A 22,703-nucleotide genomic window follows, 5' to 3' on the forward strand; every position below is an offset into this window, starting at 1 on the left:
TATTCAATCTCAAAGTCCATAAAACATACAAAATAGGAGCAGACCAAACACGGAACTCCAGAACATCAGAGATGGGATCAGGTGCCATGGAGGAGTGAGCATCCCCTGCTGATCGGTCACACCCGCCGTGTGCACCTTGTCATGATCAGGAAATAACGGAAAAATCCGTCGTCAATTCGGTGTATAAATAATGGACTAACAATAAGTATTAAAAACGTCAGTCAGCATTTGACTCAATGATAAATTGTGTGAATCATTATACCTTTATCTTGATAAGACGTTCGTTACCTAAACTAGAGGTACTGTGAGCAATCAGCATTTGACTCCCATATGAATATAAATTGTGTGAAAATCAAAAATATATTACAAAAACTTTTATGTAATTAAGAACCTGTGAAAGTTTCATTAAATTTCCTTCAGTGGTATGAGAGGAGTTGCGGATAAGAGATGGGTACCCCAAAGCGTAACAGACGGACGGACGGACTCACTTTTCAAGCGGGGGTATATAAAGGCAGCGAGTAGTATCAGTTAACAAACAATATAATAAAATGTGCATTTTAAAAATGTAATAATGTCAAAAGATTTATTTTTACGTTGGACCTGTGATTTGTTTCATTGACCTTTGTCCGGAGTCCTGACACACCTTGATATATGTCATTCGTTGATTTTTTACTATTTAACAAAAAAAACCAACAACAATAAAACATTTGGTTCATTATATCCTCATAAGTTAGAAGTCATTTCGAGGTGATAAATTACTTTTAATTAGTTGATAACAAAAAGGTTAACGGTCTATTTTCTTAATTTAACTAATACTCCAAGTTTAGCTAGAAAACAGGATTGATAAAGACGGAACGCACACAAAAGATAATGTATTCTTACACCATAAACATTGTCAATAATTCTTTGTAGGCGGCCGGTGAGTTGATTATCACGAATTCAATTAGAACGGAAAGACCCCCCTCCCCCCCCCCCAAAAAAAAGCGTAAAATATAGATATGCGTGGATGCATATCAAAAATAATTTTGGAGAGATCAATATACTTTAATGGGTTAGTTTTTTTAAACGGAAGGCAATTATACCTCAAACAGTTTTGGAGCTATTTTAAAAAATATATTTTTGGACATCTTTACCTTTGGCAAAACCCTGAAAATTGTAATTTTCCCCGGTTTTGAATAACGACTTATTAATTGAGATTTTTATATATTGGCCAAATTATTAGCTGTGAATGGTTGAAAATACAGACAGTGTCCTATCAAGTTTATTGAGAATGTATTATCAATATGGATTCTTTTAAAGCTGATACATATAGATATAAGTTAGTAAGCCAACTTCTCTTGTAAAGCAGTCTAGATTCTCTCACACATTATGAAACTCTGCCATCGAGTTTACTGAAGGGTGACTGAAAATCTACTGAAAGTAACTGAATAACAGAGGTCCGGGATTAAGTAGCCATTTTCAAAAGACCTTTAAGTTGACTGAATGGTGTAGTTTCATCTTAGTTTAAAAAGATTTCTGCAGTATAGTGTTAACGTTTCCCTCATAAGGTAGGACAACCTGCAGTAGGTCATTGGAATTATAACCGTTTTGAATCACCTAATGTTATGGATCAAAAACTTCAAAATAAAACAATATAAACTGAGAAATCTACATTGCCCAAAAGCAAGATAAATAGCTACAAAAGCTAAGAGCAACAAAGTAGTTCGTCTGATACTCATAAAGAAATCAGAAAAGTATATTTTTAACTCATTACATGCCTATACGACGGACATGTACTAAATAAATACAACCGAGTTCCACACTATATCATCGTGTAGATAAATCAAAATAATAGTACATGCACTTAACCAGTACACCCAAAAATATGCCTCGTAGACGAATATTAATTTTACTGCAAAAAGATGATAAATTTTTACTCATCTATTACTTACACATCTATCTGATCATTTAAAACCATGAATGATTAGTATACTAAGCAATAAAATTGTTAGTATAATTCTTTATTCAAATGACCTATCAGTTATATTATTTACAATGAATATCAAGTACCACGATAATGAGAACAGGACAATGACTTCTCTCAGTTTAGGACAAATTTCTCACAATCAACAGACGTAGTAATCGGACCTTCGGATACAACCGTATAAACCGAGGTCCAGTACCGTTGTATGGCGCAAAAATGACCCCTCACTGCTAAGGAACCTTGGTACTCCGTAGCCCCTGCACAAATCTTAACTTTCCGCCGTCTACATGAAAATGGTTGCGTCTCAAAATGTAAGTAAAATATTCTCGATAAGATGTCAAACAAATTACGGTAGTCTGATCCTCAGGTTTATATAATAAACAGTTAAGTAATCAAAAATACTCATAAAAAAATCTCTGAATCCACAAAGTTATGTAAATTTATCCACTGTATTTCTTTAAACTCTAGGATTAAGGTTTAGCATATTACATAGGAAAAATTGTCAAATCTACAATATTTTTGCAGAAAAAGCAAACTGGAATACTAGCAATGCATTTACTTACTGCAGATTGATCAACAAATAAATTTTAGTTTAAAAAAACAATAGGTTTCCAGGCATTCAAAGAAATTGTCATGATTTTTACTTATTTGATTTTTTTTTTGTCTTCTATTTCCTTCGTGTATTCTATAATACATGGTGTAAAAGTATTTTGTTATCATTGCAAGACACCACAAATCACATCTTATTTCATATCATGCTAATAAGCATTGGTATCTAAGGCTGGATTGAAGAAAATCTTATTTCTCTAAAACTGTATAAAACTGTAAGTACAAATGTCAACTTTTATATGACTTTTTCTAAGACTTCCAAAGAACTTGAATCTTATTAAGATGAATGAAATGAAAATTGTTGCATGAAAAAAATTTATTTTCAAGCTTCATTTTGATGCATTTCAAATTAAATCTCAGTTCTTTTAGTTATCCTTCCTGGCTGAGGATCGGATATCCTTAACTAATCGCACCATTGGCAAGAGTTTGAATGTTTGTAACTTTGTTCTCTGTCCCTGTTATGCTTCGTATACCCAGCGAAACTAGGCAAGGATGAACCAGGGAACCAGTCCTTACTGCCGGGAGTGAAAAGATGGATTTCTAAAAAGAAAAATTACAAAACTTTGATGGTTTTGACTCCAGCTCTCAGGCCCTATATGGACAGGGGCCCTGAAACCCAAAACGTTAATCTCTCTTTACCATTTTGTTCTCAGCTGACCAAAAAAATCATATTAAGCTTTTTTTAAAAGTATTTCTTCACTTCTTGTTTCCTGATTTATTCATGAATTAGCTTTAGACCTCTGTGCGCATTTCTAAGTTTGAAATCAAGCTTTAATTTTTATAAAACTAATACCTCAGCTGTCTGTGACCTTGCATCGAGTATAAATCGTTTCATTTTAAGTTACCACATCACAGGAGTGAACTGCTTCGCTAACGATTAGGTCTTTATTCGTTGTTACCGTCCCCAGGCCTTCATCCAGATTCCGGTATTTAATAAAGGTTAAAAGAATTATTATGGGCGACGGTAGGGGTAAAAAAAGACATGAATGCAAAAATGACAACTAATTTTAAAAACATACTGAAATACAAAACAGACCACCTTAAAACAAAATCAATTAACGCTAACAGGCTCGTTTGCAAAATCAAAACTCCTATGCAAAACCAATTGCAACAGTCATTCACTGTATTGAAGCTAGATGGTGTGCCAAAATACAGACGTTATCTGAATTAGATGGCGCGCACGTTTTTCTACGTCATCATTATTTGTGTAATTTAATAGGCATATATCATGTGTACTTTCATAGACAATATCAGCCCTCTGGCCTTCGGCCCTTGAGCTGATATTGAAGTCTCCGGTTGACATACATGTAGAGTGTGATACAGATTTTGCCATGTATTATTCCCTATTTATTACCTACTAAGTATGGAATAAACGTTTTAAAACATACGTTTACCCTTTTCCACATCACATCCTTTATCAGACCTCAACCATTATCAGCCTCCGGTCCTTTTGCTGATATTAATTTTGTGTAAGATGATACAGGATGTGATATGGAAAAGGTTATGTATTTAAAACATAATAAAACATCTATTTTCCACATAACACATCCTGTATCACCACTCGGCCAATATCAGCTTTAGGGCTTTCGGTCCTCAATCTGATTGTGGTGTTTCGGGCTGATACAGCATACATGTATATGGAAAAGGACAAGTTTATAAAATTTATGCAGTTTTCTTCCTCCAAAGTTTCTATGGACATTTTCAAGGGTGCATTTTAACACTTTACACAATTAAAATTTATGAATTACATTTCCATTGAAAGAAATATTGAAAAGGAAATACTAACGTAGCTCTTCTGTGTGGGAGATAAGAACGTTTGTTTGAGCTATGTACATGTATTCCTAATACCCGGCGTCTGTTGGCGTTTGTCCGTCTATCACGTTTAAGAGTTATGATTTAATATTTCGCACATATATTGATTGATACTATATGAGGCATATAATAATAATACAACTTTAAAATACAGGTTACCAGACCTCGTGTCTTTGACCTTGACCTTTGACCTACTTTTCAATATAGTCCATAGTGCCCATAATAACACTCTCAGAGAAAAGTTTGTGATGTGCATATTTCTTCTGCACCGTTTCTCATAAAATATTTTGGTGAATAACTAGCGAGACTATTGATTTCAATTTCATTGCAGCGATTGGGAATCATATTTTATAATTTTTTGATAAGTTTATCTGTCCTACAATCTGCATATATTTTTTCGGACAAAGGTATGAACTATAATGAATATAATTAGCTGACAAGTTGTTTCAATATTTTATTAAAAATTTTACACTTTTCCTGAAGTTTTTGAGGATCAACTTAATACTATACTTTTAAGATAACTATTCTTATTTTTGTATTGAAGTTTTAATTTTAATGTGACCGCCATGTCTTTGGAATGTAATGTAATACCATCTATATTCTATATTTTCTCTTCTTCACATTTTTAGACGAAAAATTCTCACAGTTTATTAACCTTTAAAATTTATATACACGGTTTAATAACCTTTAAATTTGCATCAAACCATAAAATGGATGCGATACATCATTATAATCGTGATGATGGATTTTTGTCGGTAAATTATGTAATTTTTCAGTGGAGAGTGCCTACGCGTATTATACTGGTATGTTAAGATTTTTCTCTCAATGTTACATACATTATATACATACATTACAATAAATTTATATATAAGACTGAATATTTCAATCTGCACTCAATGCATATCCTTCTTAAGACAAACCAAACAGATTATCTGTTACTTTTTTTTCTCCAAATTGAAATGGCAAACTAACGGTTTTCTTTTGGAGTAAAATGTGAATATCATTGTGTCAGGACCAAACTACTTCCCTTTTTCTTACGCATGCGTGTGAGTAAAGTAAGCTAATCCCTGCTTCAAAATTTGGTATTAAAAAAAAAACGGACTAATCCCCGTTTGTAGTGCATTAGTCAAGTATCCTATTTTAAAAAGTATATCACTGAGTGTATATTATTAACGTTAAGCGATTTTTAACAGTCCTAACAAAACAAAATTAAGTATATGTATGTCGGAATCTGCATATCAGCATTAAAATGTAGTTAGCTAAAATAATTAACGTTAATAAAACATTCGCTATAAAAAACATTCGATGATCATGTATAATATTTTTGTATTAATCCTTATCACAACCTTTATACCATTTCTGTTGAGCATTTTCAAAAATATTTTTCAATTTTTATTTCTTTTTCATTAATCCATTATATTGTGCTAGACATTTATTACAATGTCCAAAGTACGATGCACGTTTCTACCATTCCAAAAATACGTTTGAGTACGTCAGAGTAAACCAATGAAGATGTCTATTTAGACATATATTTTATCACCCTGTAATGCCAGTTGAGCATGCATGATATAAAAAATGTATATACTCATAATTTCTTTTAAAATAAAGTGCCCCACAAAACCATGAAACATCCATATAACGTCTATGTCGGAGTTAATTTTTATAGTATTGCCTAAAAAATTGTTTGTTTTCTTTTTAAAATACCCAAATTGCGTTTATTTTTTTCAGGTCACCTCTTGATAACACATGCGATTACTCAACTGTACCATTTAAAATATCGTAGACATATGTTTTCTTAAAACAAAAAAACAAAAAACAAAAAAAAAAACATCTGTAATCTAAAAATTGTTCCGCCCACCAAATTACTTATTCAAAAAATTCGAATTTCCCAAACTCAACCATATAAATACCCAACATTACGATTTGATGTGACATAGATTGCTGGATATAAACCAAAAGGTAAGTAATATATAAACAAATAACACTGACAGTTATTTATCCGCCAAAAATGCTAAAACTCGAACAATCCAATAACAAATCAAAATTTTTGCATATCTTAGTGGCTTCATATTTTCGTGAATATTGCTTATTTTTAAAATGATTATTTTCTATTTCTTTTCTTTAAAAATCTTTTTTCGGTTTCACAATATTGACCAAACTAATTAATTCTGGTCACTTCTATCTCCATTAAAAAATATAATTGAAATAATTTTTACATCTAATTTGAGTCTTGTATCCCCCCCAGCCTTCCCGACATTGAATTTGACACAGAATTCCCTTACTCTTCCGCTTTTGAATCTATGGACGTTGTAGAAATTCAATACCATGGGGATTTTTGCTATATACACTATGTCTTATTTTATGCTTCCATGTTATGTTATAGAGCATATATAATAAACATTTCATATAGGTACATATTTTTTATGTAATTTGCTTTTTCTGACCTTGAACGCTTAAATACTTGTCAGGTATTTTATATTTGACTTTACTTTAATTTTAATCTTTGATCGCACTTTTTGCGAACCACATATAAAACAGTTACGTGTATGCGCCTTTAGTGCTAGGAATTACTAGTATATTTTTATGAAAGTTTTCTCAAAATGCATGATCTACATTTAATTTCTGTTTATAATTTCCAACTACGTCTGATGCAGATTTGGTCTGAGTTTATTAAAGTTTGTCTTCTTCTCTAAGTCCTAGATTTCGATGTTTAGATTTGGCGTTTGGTTTAGCACTAGCTTTTAAAAAAAGTTTGTTTCAAGTATATTTATTTCGGAAACGCACGTGCATGGATGTTAGCGCAAAATGACTTAATTGTGTCGAGTTGTTTCCACGACCACTCACAGACAAAAATTGGAAAGGACTATATATGGTAAGAGCGAATTTTTGGCCCCCTAAAAACCTACATTTTAGAATGATACTTAGATATGTTTAATTGATAGTTATTTTGTAGAAGAGATTATATTAGATATATTTTCAATATATATTTCACATTTATATACACTCACTGGCTGTAAATGACAACAGAAATACTGCTTTTATTAAAATCTATCTAAAAAAGCCAAAAAAATGTCTTTTTCTCGATGTTTTTTTTAGGGGAAACAATGAGCGCAGCGTAGAACATGCATGATTTTTCTGTCAGTAATTAGTATTGGATAGATACATTTTTGGTAAAAATATAAAGTACATGTATGTTCTAGTCTGCGCTCAGTATTTTCTGGAAGAAAAGCTGCTTGAAAATTAGCAGTTTTATACAAGATATGCTAAACTTGCGGAAAAACGTGAACTTTATGATATCATATTTTTAAATTAACGGTATTTTGATCAAATTGAAAATGACCAATAAAGGTCGCATGTATAGCTGTACAAAGTAAAGCTATAAATAAATTAAAATTAAGATATTCATTTTAAGGGGCCATTTGAGACACTTATCATATATTGCTCTTTAAGAAAAAAGGTCCAAAAAATTGTTTTCAGAGCATGCATTTTATTAACAGAAAAAGCTGACTGCTCAAAACATGCAACAGAAATCGAATTACTTTTCATTGCCTGCATTTCTAATTAGTCTGTCTGAATAGTTTCATGCAGGTGGCTGTTCTGTATGTTGCGAGGTAAAAACAAATCATAACGCGTCACAGGCAGACAATCAGACAATTTATAATTGCGTGGACCCTGAGGTCCACGCAGTAAATATATAAGCGAGGTTAAACCGGATGCCATGGGCAAACGACATGCGCGAGAATGCTAGAGAACCTTAGGTAACTTGCCCGTAGAATAATTCGCCCTATTCGAATTAAAATATGCCATTCATTGGCAAATCGCGCTTTAAAATCTGCAGATCGCATTTACATATTTATTGGCGGATCCGATTTTCAATCTTTTACATATACTTTTATATACAACCTAAACATTGATTCTATGGTACAAGTATTATAAGAAGTTGCAGTATATAGATACATGTTACTTTACAACTTGAATGAAAATGTCAGTAAGCGACTAGTTCTAGCTTTTAAAGATTTCACCGGCATTAGTTTTGTGCATCAAGACACGCGAAATAATTTAATATTTCAGCAATCTAAATATCGTTTGATAAGGTCTGTAGCAACGGCTTTTAATGTTGGGGGGAGGGGGGTCACGACAAAAAATTGTCTGCGTACTACAGAGCTGTGCTACTCGTGAACCATCCATCGGATCTCTATTTTTCCCATAATAGATTTCTTCCGTATAAATCCCGAACAGGTTCAAGTCTCAGCCAGTATGAGTTACAAGTATCAAAATAACCCGATTTTTTAAACTGACAAAAGGAAAGGTCGCTAATGAGAGATAAATTTGAACAATTTGGCTTTGAGACTACAATCAGTCATAAGTAGGCAGATCATTGTAGAAAATGTGAACAAACTACATGAATATTCCCTACGCCTAGAAATTTTTTAAATTGAATTTCAGTTAGAAAAAACATGCATATGGTCCACGTATTGCAGTCCTTTTTTAAAGGACAGCAACTTGTTATATTTCATTAACCTATGCCAAAATTAACAAATGCAATCATTAAACAATGGTTTCATGCTTTAAAATATATGCAGGCAGAAATGACGAGAAAGGACATCTTGTTTCTTGTCACATGCCTAGGAGTTGTCGGCCTGTCGTCTGCACTTCTAAAGCCCATCCCACTTCCGGTCGAGCTAGAAGAATGTTACAAACTACGCTCTTACAACATGACGCCATCAGATTCGGTTGCCACCAGTATACAGAATTTCTGCTACAAGCATTTTCAATATAAGCAGCTATCTGCTGGTAAGATATGGGCCGGGCCAAACATTACAGAAGACGGAATTAACTATATCAACAGTTTATTCCGACAAATCTTGGCGGAAGCAAGAGCAGTGGAGAAATACAACAAGAAAGGAGGGCGACACAAACGTCAAGCATTCCCAGGAAGATACAGACAAGAGATTCGAAGTCCGGGGGCCTTTCAGAGATTTGCTAACTGTGTTAACAGACTACAGAGAGAGGTAAATAAATTCAATTGTTATTTTTATATATCATACCTACAACATTAAAAAGTTAAGAAAAGACTCTTTTTACTTGAGGGGTCAATATATTTTATTAATCAATTAACGGTGGATCATAGGCCCTCGCGTTGGCCTTTTTTAAATAGGACGTTATCTGCAAAGAACATTTAAAATGGGCATAAATGTATATACGTAGAGGGGGAAAATGTACCAGTATTTCAAAAAGAAAGTAAGTTGAGTGTGGTGACGAAGAGCTATTAAGGACTTACGCAAGGTACCTTACCTACTGATAATTTTTCAAGATATTCAAGTTTAAACTTATAATACCATTACATGTTCTACGACAAAAAATCAGCATACATTACTAGGGGTTTTGAAAAGATATCAAATGATTCAATTTTTGCATATTTCAAAGAAAATTTTTTAAAAAATTACAAAACATAATTTTCAAATATTTTTTCCATCCAAATTTGTTTTAGAAGAGGTGTACAAATGCTTATAAAGACATTAAAAGTATTGTACACAGGTCCTTCGTTTAGTGAAACTCTTCAACTCCAGGGAAGAACCGAATAAAGTCTAAACTACGTTGCGTATGACCTTAATGCACATTAGTTACTAGTATTTCCTAGTATTTAGATTTCGTTTTATCCCACAGTAATAGTTTCATTTTCACACATATAAATTACACTACCTGATAATTTTTAGTGACAGAAAATCTGCCTTATCCGAATGCCAAAGAAACACCTTCACTTGAGCAAATCGGTGATACTTCAATCACGCGTACGTGTAAACTAGGAAATATGTCGTATATAATCATACTACGAAAACGACAACAAACACCAAAGATGTTCTTACAGTCAAAAAACCTTTACACAAATTGTTTTGTGAAAAGAAAGAAAATTTTTGAATATAGTTTTTATATACAGTAGGATGATTTACGATTTTTGAATTCTTTTGCGTATGACCGTAAGTAATTTAAGTTGAATTTGTAAAAATTCCAGGATCCATCCCTTCATTTTTTTGAGAATTCGGAGAGGGGATGGGGTGTTAAAAAAATGGAAATGTTATAACAGTTTGGTAACAACTTATAATTTGAATACATGTTCTAGTACGAATATGTCTAAAAATTAATATTTTGATGCTAAGCATGAAATCAAAGGTGCCTACAGATTTATTAAATTTCAGAAATAAATTCCTTTATTGATGCTTTACAACTTTAGCTTGGTCAAATAAGGTGTTTCGGGGCATAATTTGTAGGTAAACAAGATGAAAAACTGTATTTTAGACTGTCATTTTCACTATGAATAGAGCTCGACAAAGGAAATGCAGATTGATCTCTCAGAAAACGGTAATTAGTATGTTCATGGCCTCTTCTTTAAATAAATATCAAATTTATATAAAAATGAAAAGTGATGCTATTTTTCGAATAATCTTAAAGCCGTAAAGTCGGGAAAAAGAAAGTTGAAATTGATTATTTCATAATGGATCTAGCACCAAAAAATTAGTCTAAAGTTATTTACTAGATCTTGACCTTAAAGCTTAATTTATTGCCGTTTTTTTTGTTTTGTTTTCTGTACTGACTTCATTTTCTTATAGATTCCCATACTGGGGTGCACTTCTTGTAAAATACTACCAAGTTGTAAAATCAACAATATTTGATTGACACGAGAGAGAGAGAGAGAGAGAGAGAGAGAGAGAGAGAGAGAGAGAGAGAGAGAGAGAGAGAGAGAGAGAGAGAGAGAGAGAGAGAGAGGGGGGCATTTATTAAAGTAATTAAAACGAAATATAAAAGTAATAAATATCAAATTAAATATGTCGTTTCCAGTGTATGATGAAAACATCAATAAATTATTAAGTGTCTGTTTTGTTCTATGAAAATTGTAATTAATTTGTCAGATAGCAAAAAAATTAAAATACCTACCTACATGTACCTATCCACCTCAAAAATGTGGGTCGGTGTACAACAGACGAAAAATCCCACAATGATGGCCTGTCATCGAATCAAGCTTTGCGCGATCTTCTGCAAGGTGTGTTCGATATCACTCTTTTTCGTGTTAAAGTTTTTTTAATAACTTTTTGTAGTCCATCGAAGAGAATACTCAGAGAAACACCTACCAAACACTCTCTGTTTTTCACTCTGGACCAGCATTGGACAGTGCTCACGGTGGTCCGGCTTTTGGCCCCTGGCACAGGATTTACTTACTTCTGTAAGTTTTATTAGCTCTACTGGTCAGTGACTATAGGAGCTTTTGTGATAGTGATGTGTCCGCCGTCCATCCGTCTGTCTGGAAACAATATCTCAATATTCTAGATCCTCCTACAGTTTTTGGTCTGATTTCAATATCACCTGGCACACAAGCAGACTACACTAAGATACATGATTCCGATAATAATGAACGGTGTTACCGTGGTTATTAAATACAGAAATTTGTGAAATACTTTTTAAATGGTACTCTTCCTACAGGTTTGTGGTCTGATTTTAATATAATGCTGCATGCAAGTAGACTACACTGAGATACATGTACATAACAGTGATGTAGCATCTTTTTTGAGAGTTGGGGGGGGGGCAGCCAGAGAAATTTTTTTACTGAAAGCTGAAAAAGTTGACAAGCTAAAAAAAAAAGAAAAAGAAAAGAAAAGAAAAGAAGAAATTGCCCAAACTAGAAAATCCTACTTAGGTGGTGAGTGGAGGAGGAGGTGGGATGGGGTTAGAGGCCAACTTTTTTTCAATACCAACTTTTTTCAGTAACAAATATTTTGCTCAACATACTACATTTCCCTTATTTCAGAACACATTAGCAAAATTGGTGGGGGGGGACCAGCCTTTCAATGAATATCTAGGTCAAGTTCTATTTTGGGTACGATCAGACCATTTTGGACAGTCATGCCCCTTGGACATATAATAATAAAAAAATTCCAATAATTTTCAGTTTCCGTTCATTTTCTTCCCAGATGTTGCATAATAAGAATATCTATGTCAAGTTTGGTTTTGGGTACGGTCAGGCCATTTTGGACAGAGTTGGGCCATTCGACTTAGAAAAATTCCTAATATTTTGGGGAGGTGGGCATAAGTGTTTTTACAAACATCTCCTGTTTTCACTGCCTTTTATAAAAGGAACAATATTGTTTTGATATAACTACGTATGACTTTTTCCTGTAAAAAAGAGGAAACTCTATTGAAATGCATCTCCATTAGCCTAGGGTTTTAAAGAGGAGAGCAGTGTATCAGAAACCCTTGGCCAGCAAAGATGTTGAAATGAAACATCCCGAAAATTAATCTACGTATAACTGCTTTGAAGGAGTCATGAAAAAAGAACGATATAAGCCCGAAAAATAAAGCTGCATGTAATCCTCTACAATCTACATCCAGTGGGAGAAAAGACATTTCTTTTTTAGGTCACAAGATCCGGAGTCACTGTGAATTCTGACCTAGTGCTATTTGTTCCTTTGAAATGGGCGAAATTCAACCTTTCTTCTTTACAGAAGTTGAATTGTTTGTATGATTATAATGAGTATAAATCCTTTGCCAAAATTGAAAATACCGCTCCCTTCCTTTTAAGGTCTTACATGTAAACAAGAAATATTTGATTTCATCATCGTGTTGTCCATCGGGATGGTGACAATGATATAAAATTTCTTTCAGATAATTTTTTTCAAGAACTCTTCATATGTTTCTACATGTAGATAGAAGTAGACATTATATCTATTATGAACAATGTTTTCCTTATTATGTTTATGTTTTCTTTAGCTTTGAGACAGCATGTAGATCCCCGATCCCATACTGGGATTCTACTCTTGATCACGAGATGGAAGACCCTACCCTATCAATTCTTTGGGGTGACGAATTCCTCGGAAATGGTGACGGTGTAGTCACAAGTGGACCTTTCCGAAACATGCGAACACTTCTTGGTGGCCCCATAATCAGAAACATTGGAACAGGTTGGTCTAAATTGAAATAATTGTTGAAAGAAATACAGCATGCTTGATTATCTTTAACAAGTTTTTACTTGTTTTATGTTCTAATTCGATGCTGTTGCAAAGTCAAAGTAATTATGAACTTTCTGAAAGGAAAAAAAAGATGGTAACCAATGTCATTGACAAGAATAATAATCATGACTAAGATTTTTTCTTTTTAACATGTTGAAAGACAAGATATATGCTCACTGATAATGTATATTTAGGTGACAGCGCCCTCTTCACCAAGGAGGGTCTCAGGGCCGTTTTGAGTCAGAGAAACTATGGAGACATTACGGAACCTAAAGTAGGAGAAGACTATGTTTTCAGTTTGGAGGGCCATCATAATGGTCCACATAGCTGGGTAGGAGGTCATCTAGGAAGAGTAAATACTGCACCGTACGATCCGGTCTTTTACATGCATCACTCTTTCATTGATGCCGTTTGGGAAGAATTTCGAGACCAGCAAGTTTCCAATGGGATTAATCCGGAACGAGATTATCCCAACCCCCCTCATCCTGCTGGACATGGTCCTGATGATATAATCGACTTTAGACCTTATATTGCCCCAATAACTAATATTTTTGCTATGTCGGATCTCGTCGCAAATCTTGTTAGATATGAACCTTTTCCAACCTGTGCGAATAGATGTAATAATAGTCCTTATTTGCGTTGCCAAAGGACTGCTTCTGGTCAAGTCTGTGTATCTATAGAACGGCCTGATGCACAGCCGCGTATGGCTGCTGCTTTTGGTTTTGGGTCAGGGCCAGATGTACAACCTTTACGTCGAGTGCCATCAGAATCACTTATGATGGCTCAAGCAAGCGGGCCAATTCCTGGTGGGCCAAAGTTCCGCACAGCGCCATTTAATGATAGGCGTAATGGAGGAATGGTTATGGGTACTGCTCCTGTTGCACCTGAAATCCAGGCAGCTAGGATGGAAGTAAGAGAAGTTGTTCAAGGACGAAAACGTCGGGATGTTTCTAAAATATCTCAAAATGGTACAACTGTTCATCACCAGTCTGTTTCCTCCCTTCAACGGTCCTTTACAAACACTTTCATTCTTGATGGAGAACGAGATCTTAAGCGATGGGTTTATGTTCCAGTTCGTGTTGTACACACTAGATCTCTGAATGCCGACGGTGTTGACCCTACCTTTTATGGAGATGTAGAATTGTCAAAGGATGTTTGTCACACAGTTCAATCTGGTGCTTCAAAAGTGTTTGTAGCTTCCAATGGTTTAGATTATTTTGGAACATATAAAGAGTTTGTGATAATAGATGAAAGGCAACCGGTTTCTACGACAACAACTGCTGTAGGGATAAAGAATCCGGATTATGGTGAGGGAGAGGTTCTTTTCACTGCCTATGACTCGTGTGGAAGACCATGTCGCCCTCTGTGTCTGACGGAAACCAAAGGACAACAGAAATACACGGCGTGTTCCGGAGCTTTCCAGATCTCGTTAGCTAATCCTAAGATGTATAAACCTTCGTACAGAGATGCCACGGCCGGTGATTGGATACTGCACAATACAGTAGATTCATTTTCTCTGGATCCACAAACTCCTATCACCTTTGTTTGTGGAAATAGTAAATCATGGCCCTGGGAATTTTAGAATTAACTACATTGTAGGCATGAATTGTCACATATCTTATTGTTCTTGACAATTGAATCTGCAATTCTGCTATCCATATCATTATATCATACTATTTACTTCGTTAGAAGTGTCAGCCAAATATTTAATGCAATAAATATACTATAATATAACCAAAATGATACATGTAATAAAAAAATAAGACCACATCAGTAAATCGTCTTAATATGTACATGTCGGAGAAATCCGAATTTTTTCATTGTTTTGTTTTTCAGCTGTCAGTTTTACTACAATGTCATCGATAATTTGAAAATAAAAGACAATTTACGTATGCAGTGCATACAAGTATCTTCTAAATGTCGATTAAACTCAGAGGATAGGTTATTTAAAAGAAAGGTGTTTTTATTCCTTAACTTAGCAGGTACTAGCCTATAAAACCCATCATCTTGCCTTAAGCAGAGCAGACAAACACGTACTATTGTAAGCCAGAGAATTTTCTAATTGATAAATAAACAATTGGTTTCTTTGTTGAAACACAAAATAGTACTAGAATTTAGTGAAAAATATTATTTGTTGAAGTAACCATATACTATTAATATTATCAAAGCATGTTTCTAACTACTGAGTATATCTTTAAAAAAAATAAAATATTTGATTCTCTTTAATCTTTATCTTTCCTTAAATCCGCTAATTTGGTTAACATGTTTTCTGCCAACGAATTCAAAGTTCATGTACTATGTACATGGACACATATCTTTAATTCAAGCACAAACAGGTAAAATTTAAGATTTTAAAAGTAGTCAGTGGATTTACTAATTTTTTCCGTATTGTAATATACAATGAAGCTACTTCACTTTATTATTTTTTTATTAAATTGTAATAATTTATTCATATAGAAGAAAATAATAATAATAATAAAACAGCTCAATAAACGATTTACTTGTTTATATTTGTCCTTATCGATGGCATCAGCAATCTTCATTGAGCAGTGCATTATAAATAGAAATCAATCAAATGTGACTGATATCATTCTAAAAGAATGTCATCCTCTTGTTACATTATTCTTCAACAAAGATTTATTTATGAATTCAATTGACAACCTGCAATGAAATGCAAATAAATTGATTTGACATGCGAAGCATATTTTCGGAAATAAGTTCATGCAGTTTTTATTTTTTTTAACTAATTCATGATTGATATTGCAAGAAAAGACCGATCTATTTTGTAAACTTATGTAAAATTTATAAACACAAAAAAATTTCCTGGCGCCATGGAAGAAAGCTTTAAACGCTTGCATTTGACATACGTTTGATTTAGGTTTTAAATCAGGGATGTCGATCGTCTTCATTTAATTTTTTTTCAGTCAATATTTTCAAATATCTAAAATTTGTAGCTACTGATACATATATGCTGATTTCTAATCATCAGTTTATACATTTGTATACAATAAAATATTTTTAAAAAATACACATACGCACGGAGAATTAGAATCGGTTAATATATGCAATCCGTATTTTTTGTGTGGAAGTCAGCACAATGTGAATTTAAAACAACATTAATACAATATGTCCACCATATTATCCTAAAAACTTTCACATGAAAATTGTTTTGTTCTTTGAAATCACAGAAAGAGGATATGATAAAAAATATTTCCACTAGGTTGTGGTTAAACTGGTAAGAAAAATTATAAAGACAAATTCTGAGTTAAGCTTTACCCTTCATTCCCTAAACATTTTGTAATAATAATAAAGGAAATTACGAATGCTTTTCTTGGGGGATTTTTCTTTTTAAAAAAAATCAGAGAAATTCCGCTTAAATAATTTTCCAAAAATCCTGCGTCACACTGATATAAATTATTTACGAAAAATGTCTATTTTTTTCATACGTCACACGAGATTGATATTAATTATGAATTAATGCATATGTTTGCAAAGGAGTGCATTCATTAATTAAACAAAGGTAATTTATAAATCTCATCACCTGACTTAAAACATTTGTTGACAAATTGCTTAATATAAAGTTAACAAATTCATATGTACCGCCCAGTACATTGGAAAATGCACTTCTTCCTTTAATAATTATTCAAATAATAATTATTCAAAATTTTGAAATTCCCCGGAGCACTGCTATAAATACCAGCTTGTATGGTGATGTGTTTTAATTGAGGAGATAGCAATAGGTAAGGAAGACATAAAATATCTTCGATATACAGGTGTATGTAAGAATGCATATACATAAAACTTGATTTGATAAGAATACCATGTATTTTTATACAGTAATTAAAAAAAATACGCGCACTCTAATATTATAAATACTGGTACTTAAATTGTGATCAATATTATTGTAAAATAACTCTTACTTTTGAATTATTTGTAAATCATATTGACTCAATCGAGAATAACCCTATCAATCTTATTTCAGTCAATTTGCAACTAAATATTTTTTATGCATCAAATTATTCATTAGAAATACTTTTAATATTTTGTATTTAAAAGTTTAACGTCGAAAAAAAAAATTTTTTTAAAGGGGCATGGACAAGTTTCATTAAAAAAATTTTCATATTTATTTTTCCATTTTTAAAAATATTTAACTAAGATCTTTCTAATGATCATCAAAAATTTGAACGTCAGATGTCGAGATGCAAGACATATTTAGAGCTCTATACATTTGTTATGTAAACAGAGTCTGTGTCATGTTATTGTTTACAAAGGTTAATATACTTATATGTTCCTTCAAAGTAGCTAATTTCAATAGAGAAATTATTTCTAAACACGATTTGACAGTTTCTAGTGATTTGCTGAATTACACTTTGGTATAGATATATTTTCTATATGTAAAGAAAAACAAAACACGAGCCTTGTTTATATTATGAAGAACTTTAAGTTCTCTATCTTGTCTGTTAATCAACAAATGATGTTCAAATTTTTTGCTGATCATAAATAATGCCTTAAATAGAAATTGTAAATACTTGAATTTGTTTTAAAAATTAAATGGAAATTATGTTCATGTCCCTTTAAATATGGTAAAAGGCATACCGTATTCTTTTCTTTTTCTTGCAAAAGTTTTGTTTTTTCTTCTGAATGCCTCCTTAAGCATATAAACTGGTAGGATATAGCTCCTTAAGCATATAAAATGGTAGGACATAGTCTTCTAGTGGACTTTTGCGAGGAGTTCTGACTGTAAAAGAGGACGGGTTACCTTTACACCAAGACGATGTACGGAAGCTCTTTTACGATATAGACATTTTGCTCAACACTTCATTCCATGAAAATAATGGGTTACTTAAAAGCATATATAAGTTGTCCTTGAAGGAAATGATATCCATCCTACCCTCAACTCGGCCTTCACATGTTAGTTCCTCTAATGCCATATCTATGACCACTATACAGGTTTCCTGATCTACTGTAAAATCACATATTTTCGTGGAGTCAAACTTTCAAGGTTCGAGGAAAAAATATTGGTTTGTGGGGATTTAAATTCGTGGTTGGAAAATGTTTAGTAGTAATGCATATGAAATTTTACATTTCGTGGTGGTCTCTCCATACCTCGAAAACAACGAAAATTAACCCCCCCCCCCCCCGAAATTTATTTGACAGCATTATAATCACATTTGTACCTCTGTACATGATACAGGTTTGAAAAGTCAAAGTAAATAGTAATTTGTAAAAGTCAGTGCTTCTCGCTAAAGTTTATGCAGTAATTTGCCCTGACCTAAGAGATTAATTTAAACTATAAGTATCCACTTGTATCGTGAAAAAATTCTTTTCAAATCAAAACCATTTGACTGTAGCAAAAAGAAACGAGAAAGTTTACTCTTCATTATGTCAATCATAGGAATTCGAAAATACACGCACAGCTATTTGATAAATCTTCTGAATGGTATGGAAACTTTTAAATTTTTTATCTTTAATCAACATTTTTATATTTACAAAACTTAGGAAGAATATGCTTGGAATTGATCCTTTCTCTATCACAACGTTTCTTGGCGTACTAGGACTAGCACACTCACTTCTAGAGCCAATCCCTCTTCCTAACGATTTACAAGAATGTTACAAATTCCGTTCCTTTAACATGACGCCATCAGACTCGGCTGCCATTAGAATTCAGAACTTTTGCTTTAGAAATTACGAATACAAGCAAATAGCTGCTGGTAAGATTTGGTCTGGTCCTAACATTACAGAAGAAGGAATTAACTACATTGATGGCTTATTCCGGCAAATATTTACTGAAGCCAGAGAAATTGAAGCTTACTACAAAGGTGGACGTCACAAAAGACAAGCAACCCGTCCGTGGCGATACAGACAGGAAGTGCGCAGTGGGAATGCTTTTCGGCGGTTCGCAAATTGCATAAACCGACTTCAAAATCAGGTACATTTAAATACATTTTCAAACATGCAAGTATATTCAAGTCTTATTAGTTCCTATTATAAATAGCACAAAAATCATCGAAAAGCCTAACAATTTAGGAATGTAATGATCAGGGTCAAGGATATTGATATAAAATGATAGAGGTCAAGGTATTTGTTATCATGAAATGATCGAGTTTAAGGTAATTGATATTAGTAAGTAGGGAAAACTTTTTATTTTGCAGAATTTCATGTTAAGCAAACAAAAAAAAAAAGAAGATTTATTACTACTATTAAAGAGTTAGTAAAATGTATGGCAAAGTTTCATATCCAGAGATATTAAATCTAAGTATGAGGCAAAGATATGATGACAACATTGATTTTGAGTCATAGCTTAATTAAGTCCAATCAAAATATGAAAAAAAAAATATTAATGAAAAATATTTGTGAAATAAAGTTTCTATAATTGAATTTGTACAACCAACGTCTATAATATGCCTACATGCACATTAAATAAAAATATGAACGAATAAATTTAATCAACAGTAAAATAACAAAGATGAACATTTTCTAGTTCGTAGAACCTCGTAGTACCGGGCGCAACACGTATCAAACCCTGGCTGTTTTTCACTCCGGACCAGCATTGGGGACGGCTCATGATGGACCTGGTTTCACTCCTTGGCACAGAATATATTTGCTGCTGTAAGTTATTTAAGCTTTGTAAATGGCGTATATTAATATTTTTACAATTAATTTTGCATATTTCCGAAATGGCAGTTATTTCTAATTTACATCTGATGTTCGAGGGCTTATTTAATTTATTTCACCACTTTATATAATAAATATGTAATCTTTAATGATCGAAAACTATTAACACAATTTTCTAGACTAGACTATTTTGACTTTGGCATTAAAATTTATTCAGGTATAAATTAAACCTTTTCTTGTATGAATTAAGATTAACACGAAATTATGTTCTGTTCATGATATTGCCGCATGGCAAAAATGTAAATAAAGTTAATACCCAGTGTAACACACATCACCTTTTGAGCATGCTTTCTTTTAGTCTGGAATCTAAATCATTTCTCATACATGCATGCTTACATTTAATAATCCTTATCGTCATTTCGATGTAAAGCGTCTTGCTTAAATTTCTAGTTTATTCATACATATATCATCAATTTTATTATTTTTTTTAAAAAACAACTTTCAAACTATTTCTTTGAAATCTTCCCATATGATGTTTCAAGTGATTCAATGTTAATACCGCATTCTAAGTGTATATTCATGTATGATGTAGATTGATTTTGAATATATACAGAGTTACATCCAATAAATTGGATTGTCCCTGTTTTCAGTTTAGAGTCAGCATGTGGAGTTCCTGTTCCTTATTGGGATTCTTCAGTGGATCATGATATGCAGGACCCGACATTGTCTGTTCTTTGGAGCGACCAGTTCTTTGGAAATGGCGACGGAGTTGTTAACAGCGGGCCTTTTAGAAATATGCGTACAATTCTCGGGGGTTCAGTAATCAGAAACATAGGAACAGGTTAGTAGAAAAAAATGTCCCGTAAAGATAACCTTAAAGAATATTTACATGCATGCTTTTATGCCCCGTAATCAAGAATTATTTGACATTTTTTTCCTTTCTCCATCGGTCTGTCTGAATATCTTGTTTCTGCGCAAATATCTGACCATTTCATTTACTTTGTAGGTGACAGCGCCTTGTTCACCAAAGAAGGTCTTAGAGCAGTTCTTAGTCAAACAAATTACGAGGACATAATGGAGCCAAAACAAGGAGCAGAATATATGTACAGTTTGGAAGGTCACCATAATGGCCCACATGTATGGGTTGGAGGTCACATTTCTAGCCTGAACACTGCGCCATATGATCCAGTGTTTTACATGCACCATGCATTCGTTGATGCTGTCTGGGAAAGATTTCGAGAACAACAAAGGGCTAACGGAATAAATCCAGAAACAGATTACCCCGCCACTTTTCCAGTTGGACACGGTCCGAATGATTTGATAGATTTCAGACCATATATTAATCAAATACCGAATAGCTTTGCCATGTTAAATTTCATAGCAAATCTTGCAAGATACGAACCTTTCCCAACATGTGGAAATCAATGTAATCGAAGTCCCCATTTGTATTGCGACAGGAGTCGGCCCCAACCAGTCTGTGTATCACGAGAACGTAGAGGTGCACGTCAGCAAATGTTTCAAGTTGGTGCTGCATCTAGAAGCGCTGCATTTAGTCGCACTGCAACATCACAAGTAACCTCACAATCTATGGCCGCTGCTCAGGCTGCAGGACCTATACCTGCTGGTCCAAAGTTCCGTGCCTCGCCAGTTCGTGATACACGGAATCGACAAAGCAGCATTGGAACAGCTCCTGTTTCCCCACAAATACAGGCTGCCAGAGCACAGGTCAGACAAGTTGTTAACGCACGTGTTCGACGTGATATCTCTGAAGCATCTCGAAACAGTACATTTAGCAGTGATCATCACCAGCCCGTTTCTTCTCTTCAACGATCCTTTACTAATACCTTTTTACTGGATGGAAAAGTAGATCTAAAGAGATGGGTCTACGTGCCAATTCGTATCATGTATACTAGATCTCCCAATGTAGCCGGTATCGACCCAACGATACTTCAAAATGTAGATTTGTCTAAAGACACTTGCCAAGCAGCTAAATCAGGCGCTTCAAAAGTGTTTGTAGCTTCTAATGGTTTGAATTATTATGGTTCATATAAAGAATTTGTGATAATAGATGAAAGGCAACCGGTTTCCATTACTACAGCTGCTGTAGGGATAAAGAACCCGGATTATGGTGAAGGAGAGGTTCTGTTCACTGCGCATGACTCTTGTGGAAGACCATGTCGCCCTCTGTGTTTGACGGAAACCAAAGGACAACAGAAATATAAAGCTTGTTCTGGGACGTTTAAGATCTCTGCTGCTCACCCAGAAATGTATAGATCTACATATAAGGAAGCTCTCGGTGGTGATTTGTTGTCACAAAACACTTTTGCTTGTGATTATAATAAGAAATGGCCTTGGGAATATTAAGCTTTGTTATACAGTTAGTATTTTGATTTATCACTGGTTGATTTTATTTTATGTTTTTTGTTGAATAAACTATTTATATTAATATTACTTCTTTCAAATACTTATCTCCTGATCTCTTAAGATAGGATTCTTCTCTAACATTTCTTGCATTTAAAAATTAATAAAATTTTCACAGAACAAACAATATCCTATTACTTTTGCGTTTAATATTGTGATAATAATAAAAAAAAATGTTTCCTTGGATCCCTACTTGTAATTCAAAAGATTAATGTTTTTCTTTGTTATACAATTTGATATATTGATTTATCATAAAATGGATATTTGTTGATTTTACTTTTCTT

At 33.4% G+C, this 22,703-nt stretch overlaps 2 protein-coding genes across 2 annotated transcripts; both read left to right on the plus strand.

Moving 5' to 3' along the window:
- Positions 1–8,970: 8,970 nt before the first annotated feature.
- LOC134272478 (uncharacterized) lies at positions 8,971–15,276 on the plus strand. The gene is made up of 4 exons (XM_062754707.1): positions 8,971–9,396; positions 11,479–11,603; positions 13,145–13,335; positions 13,578–15,276. The coding sequence occupies exons 1-4, from the start codon at positions 8,974–8,976 to the stop codon at positions 14,963–14,965; spliced, it is 2,127 nt and encodes a 708-aa protein (XP_062610691.1). The 5' UTR covers positions 8,971–8,973; the 3' UTR covers positions 14,966–15,276.
- A 1,825-nt stretch (positions 15,277–17,101) lies between these two features.
- On the plus strand, positions 17,102–22,362 carry LOC134272501 (tyrosinase-like protein 2). The gene is made up of 5 exons (XM_062754727.1): positions 17,102–17,123; positions 18,883–19,312; positions 19,865–19,992; positions 20,649–20,839; positions 21,005–22,362. The coding sequence occupies exons 2-5, from the start codon at positions 18,890–18,892 to the stop codon at positions 22,360–22,362; spliced, it is 2,100 nt and encodes a 699-aa protein (XP_062610711.1). The 5' UTR covers positions 17,102–17,123; positions 18,883–18,889.
- Positions 22,363–22,703: the final 341 nt, after the last annotated feature.

Source organism: Saccostrea cucullata, unplaced genomic scaffold, assembly GCF_032062105.1.
Source record: "Saccostrea cucullata isolate Sc308-1 unplaced genomic scaffold, CSIRO_AGI_Scuc_v1 ctg3467, whole genome shotgun sequence".
Classification (NCBI taxonomy): domain Eukaryota; kingdom Metazoa; phylum Mollusca; class Bivalvia; order Ostreida; family Ostreidae; genus Saccostrea; species Saccostrea cuccullata.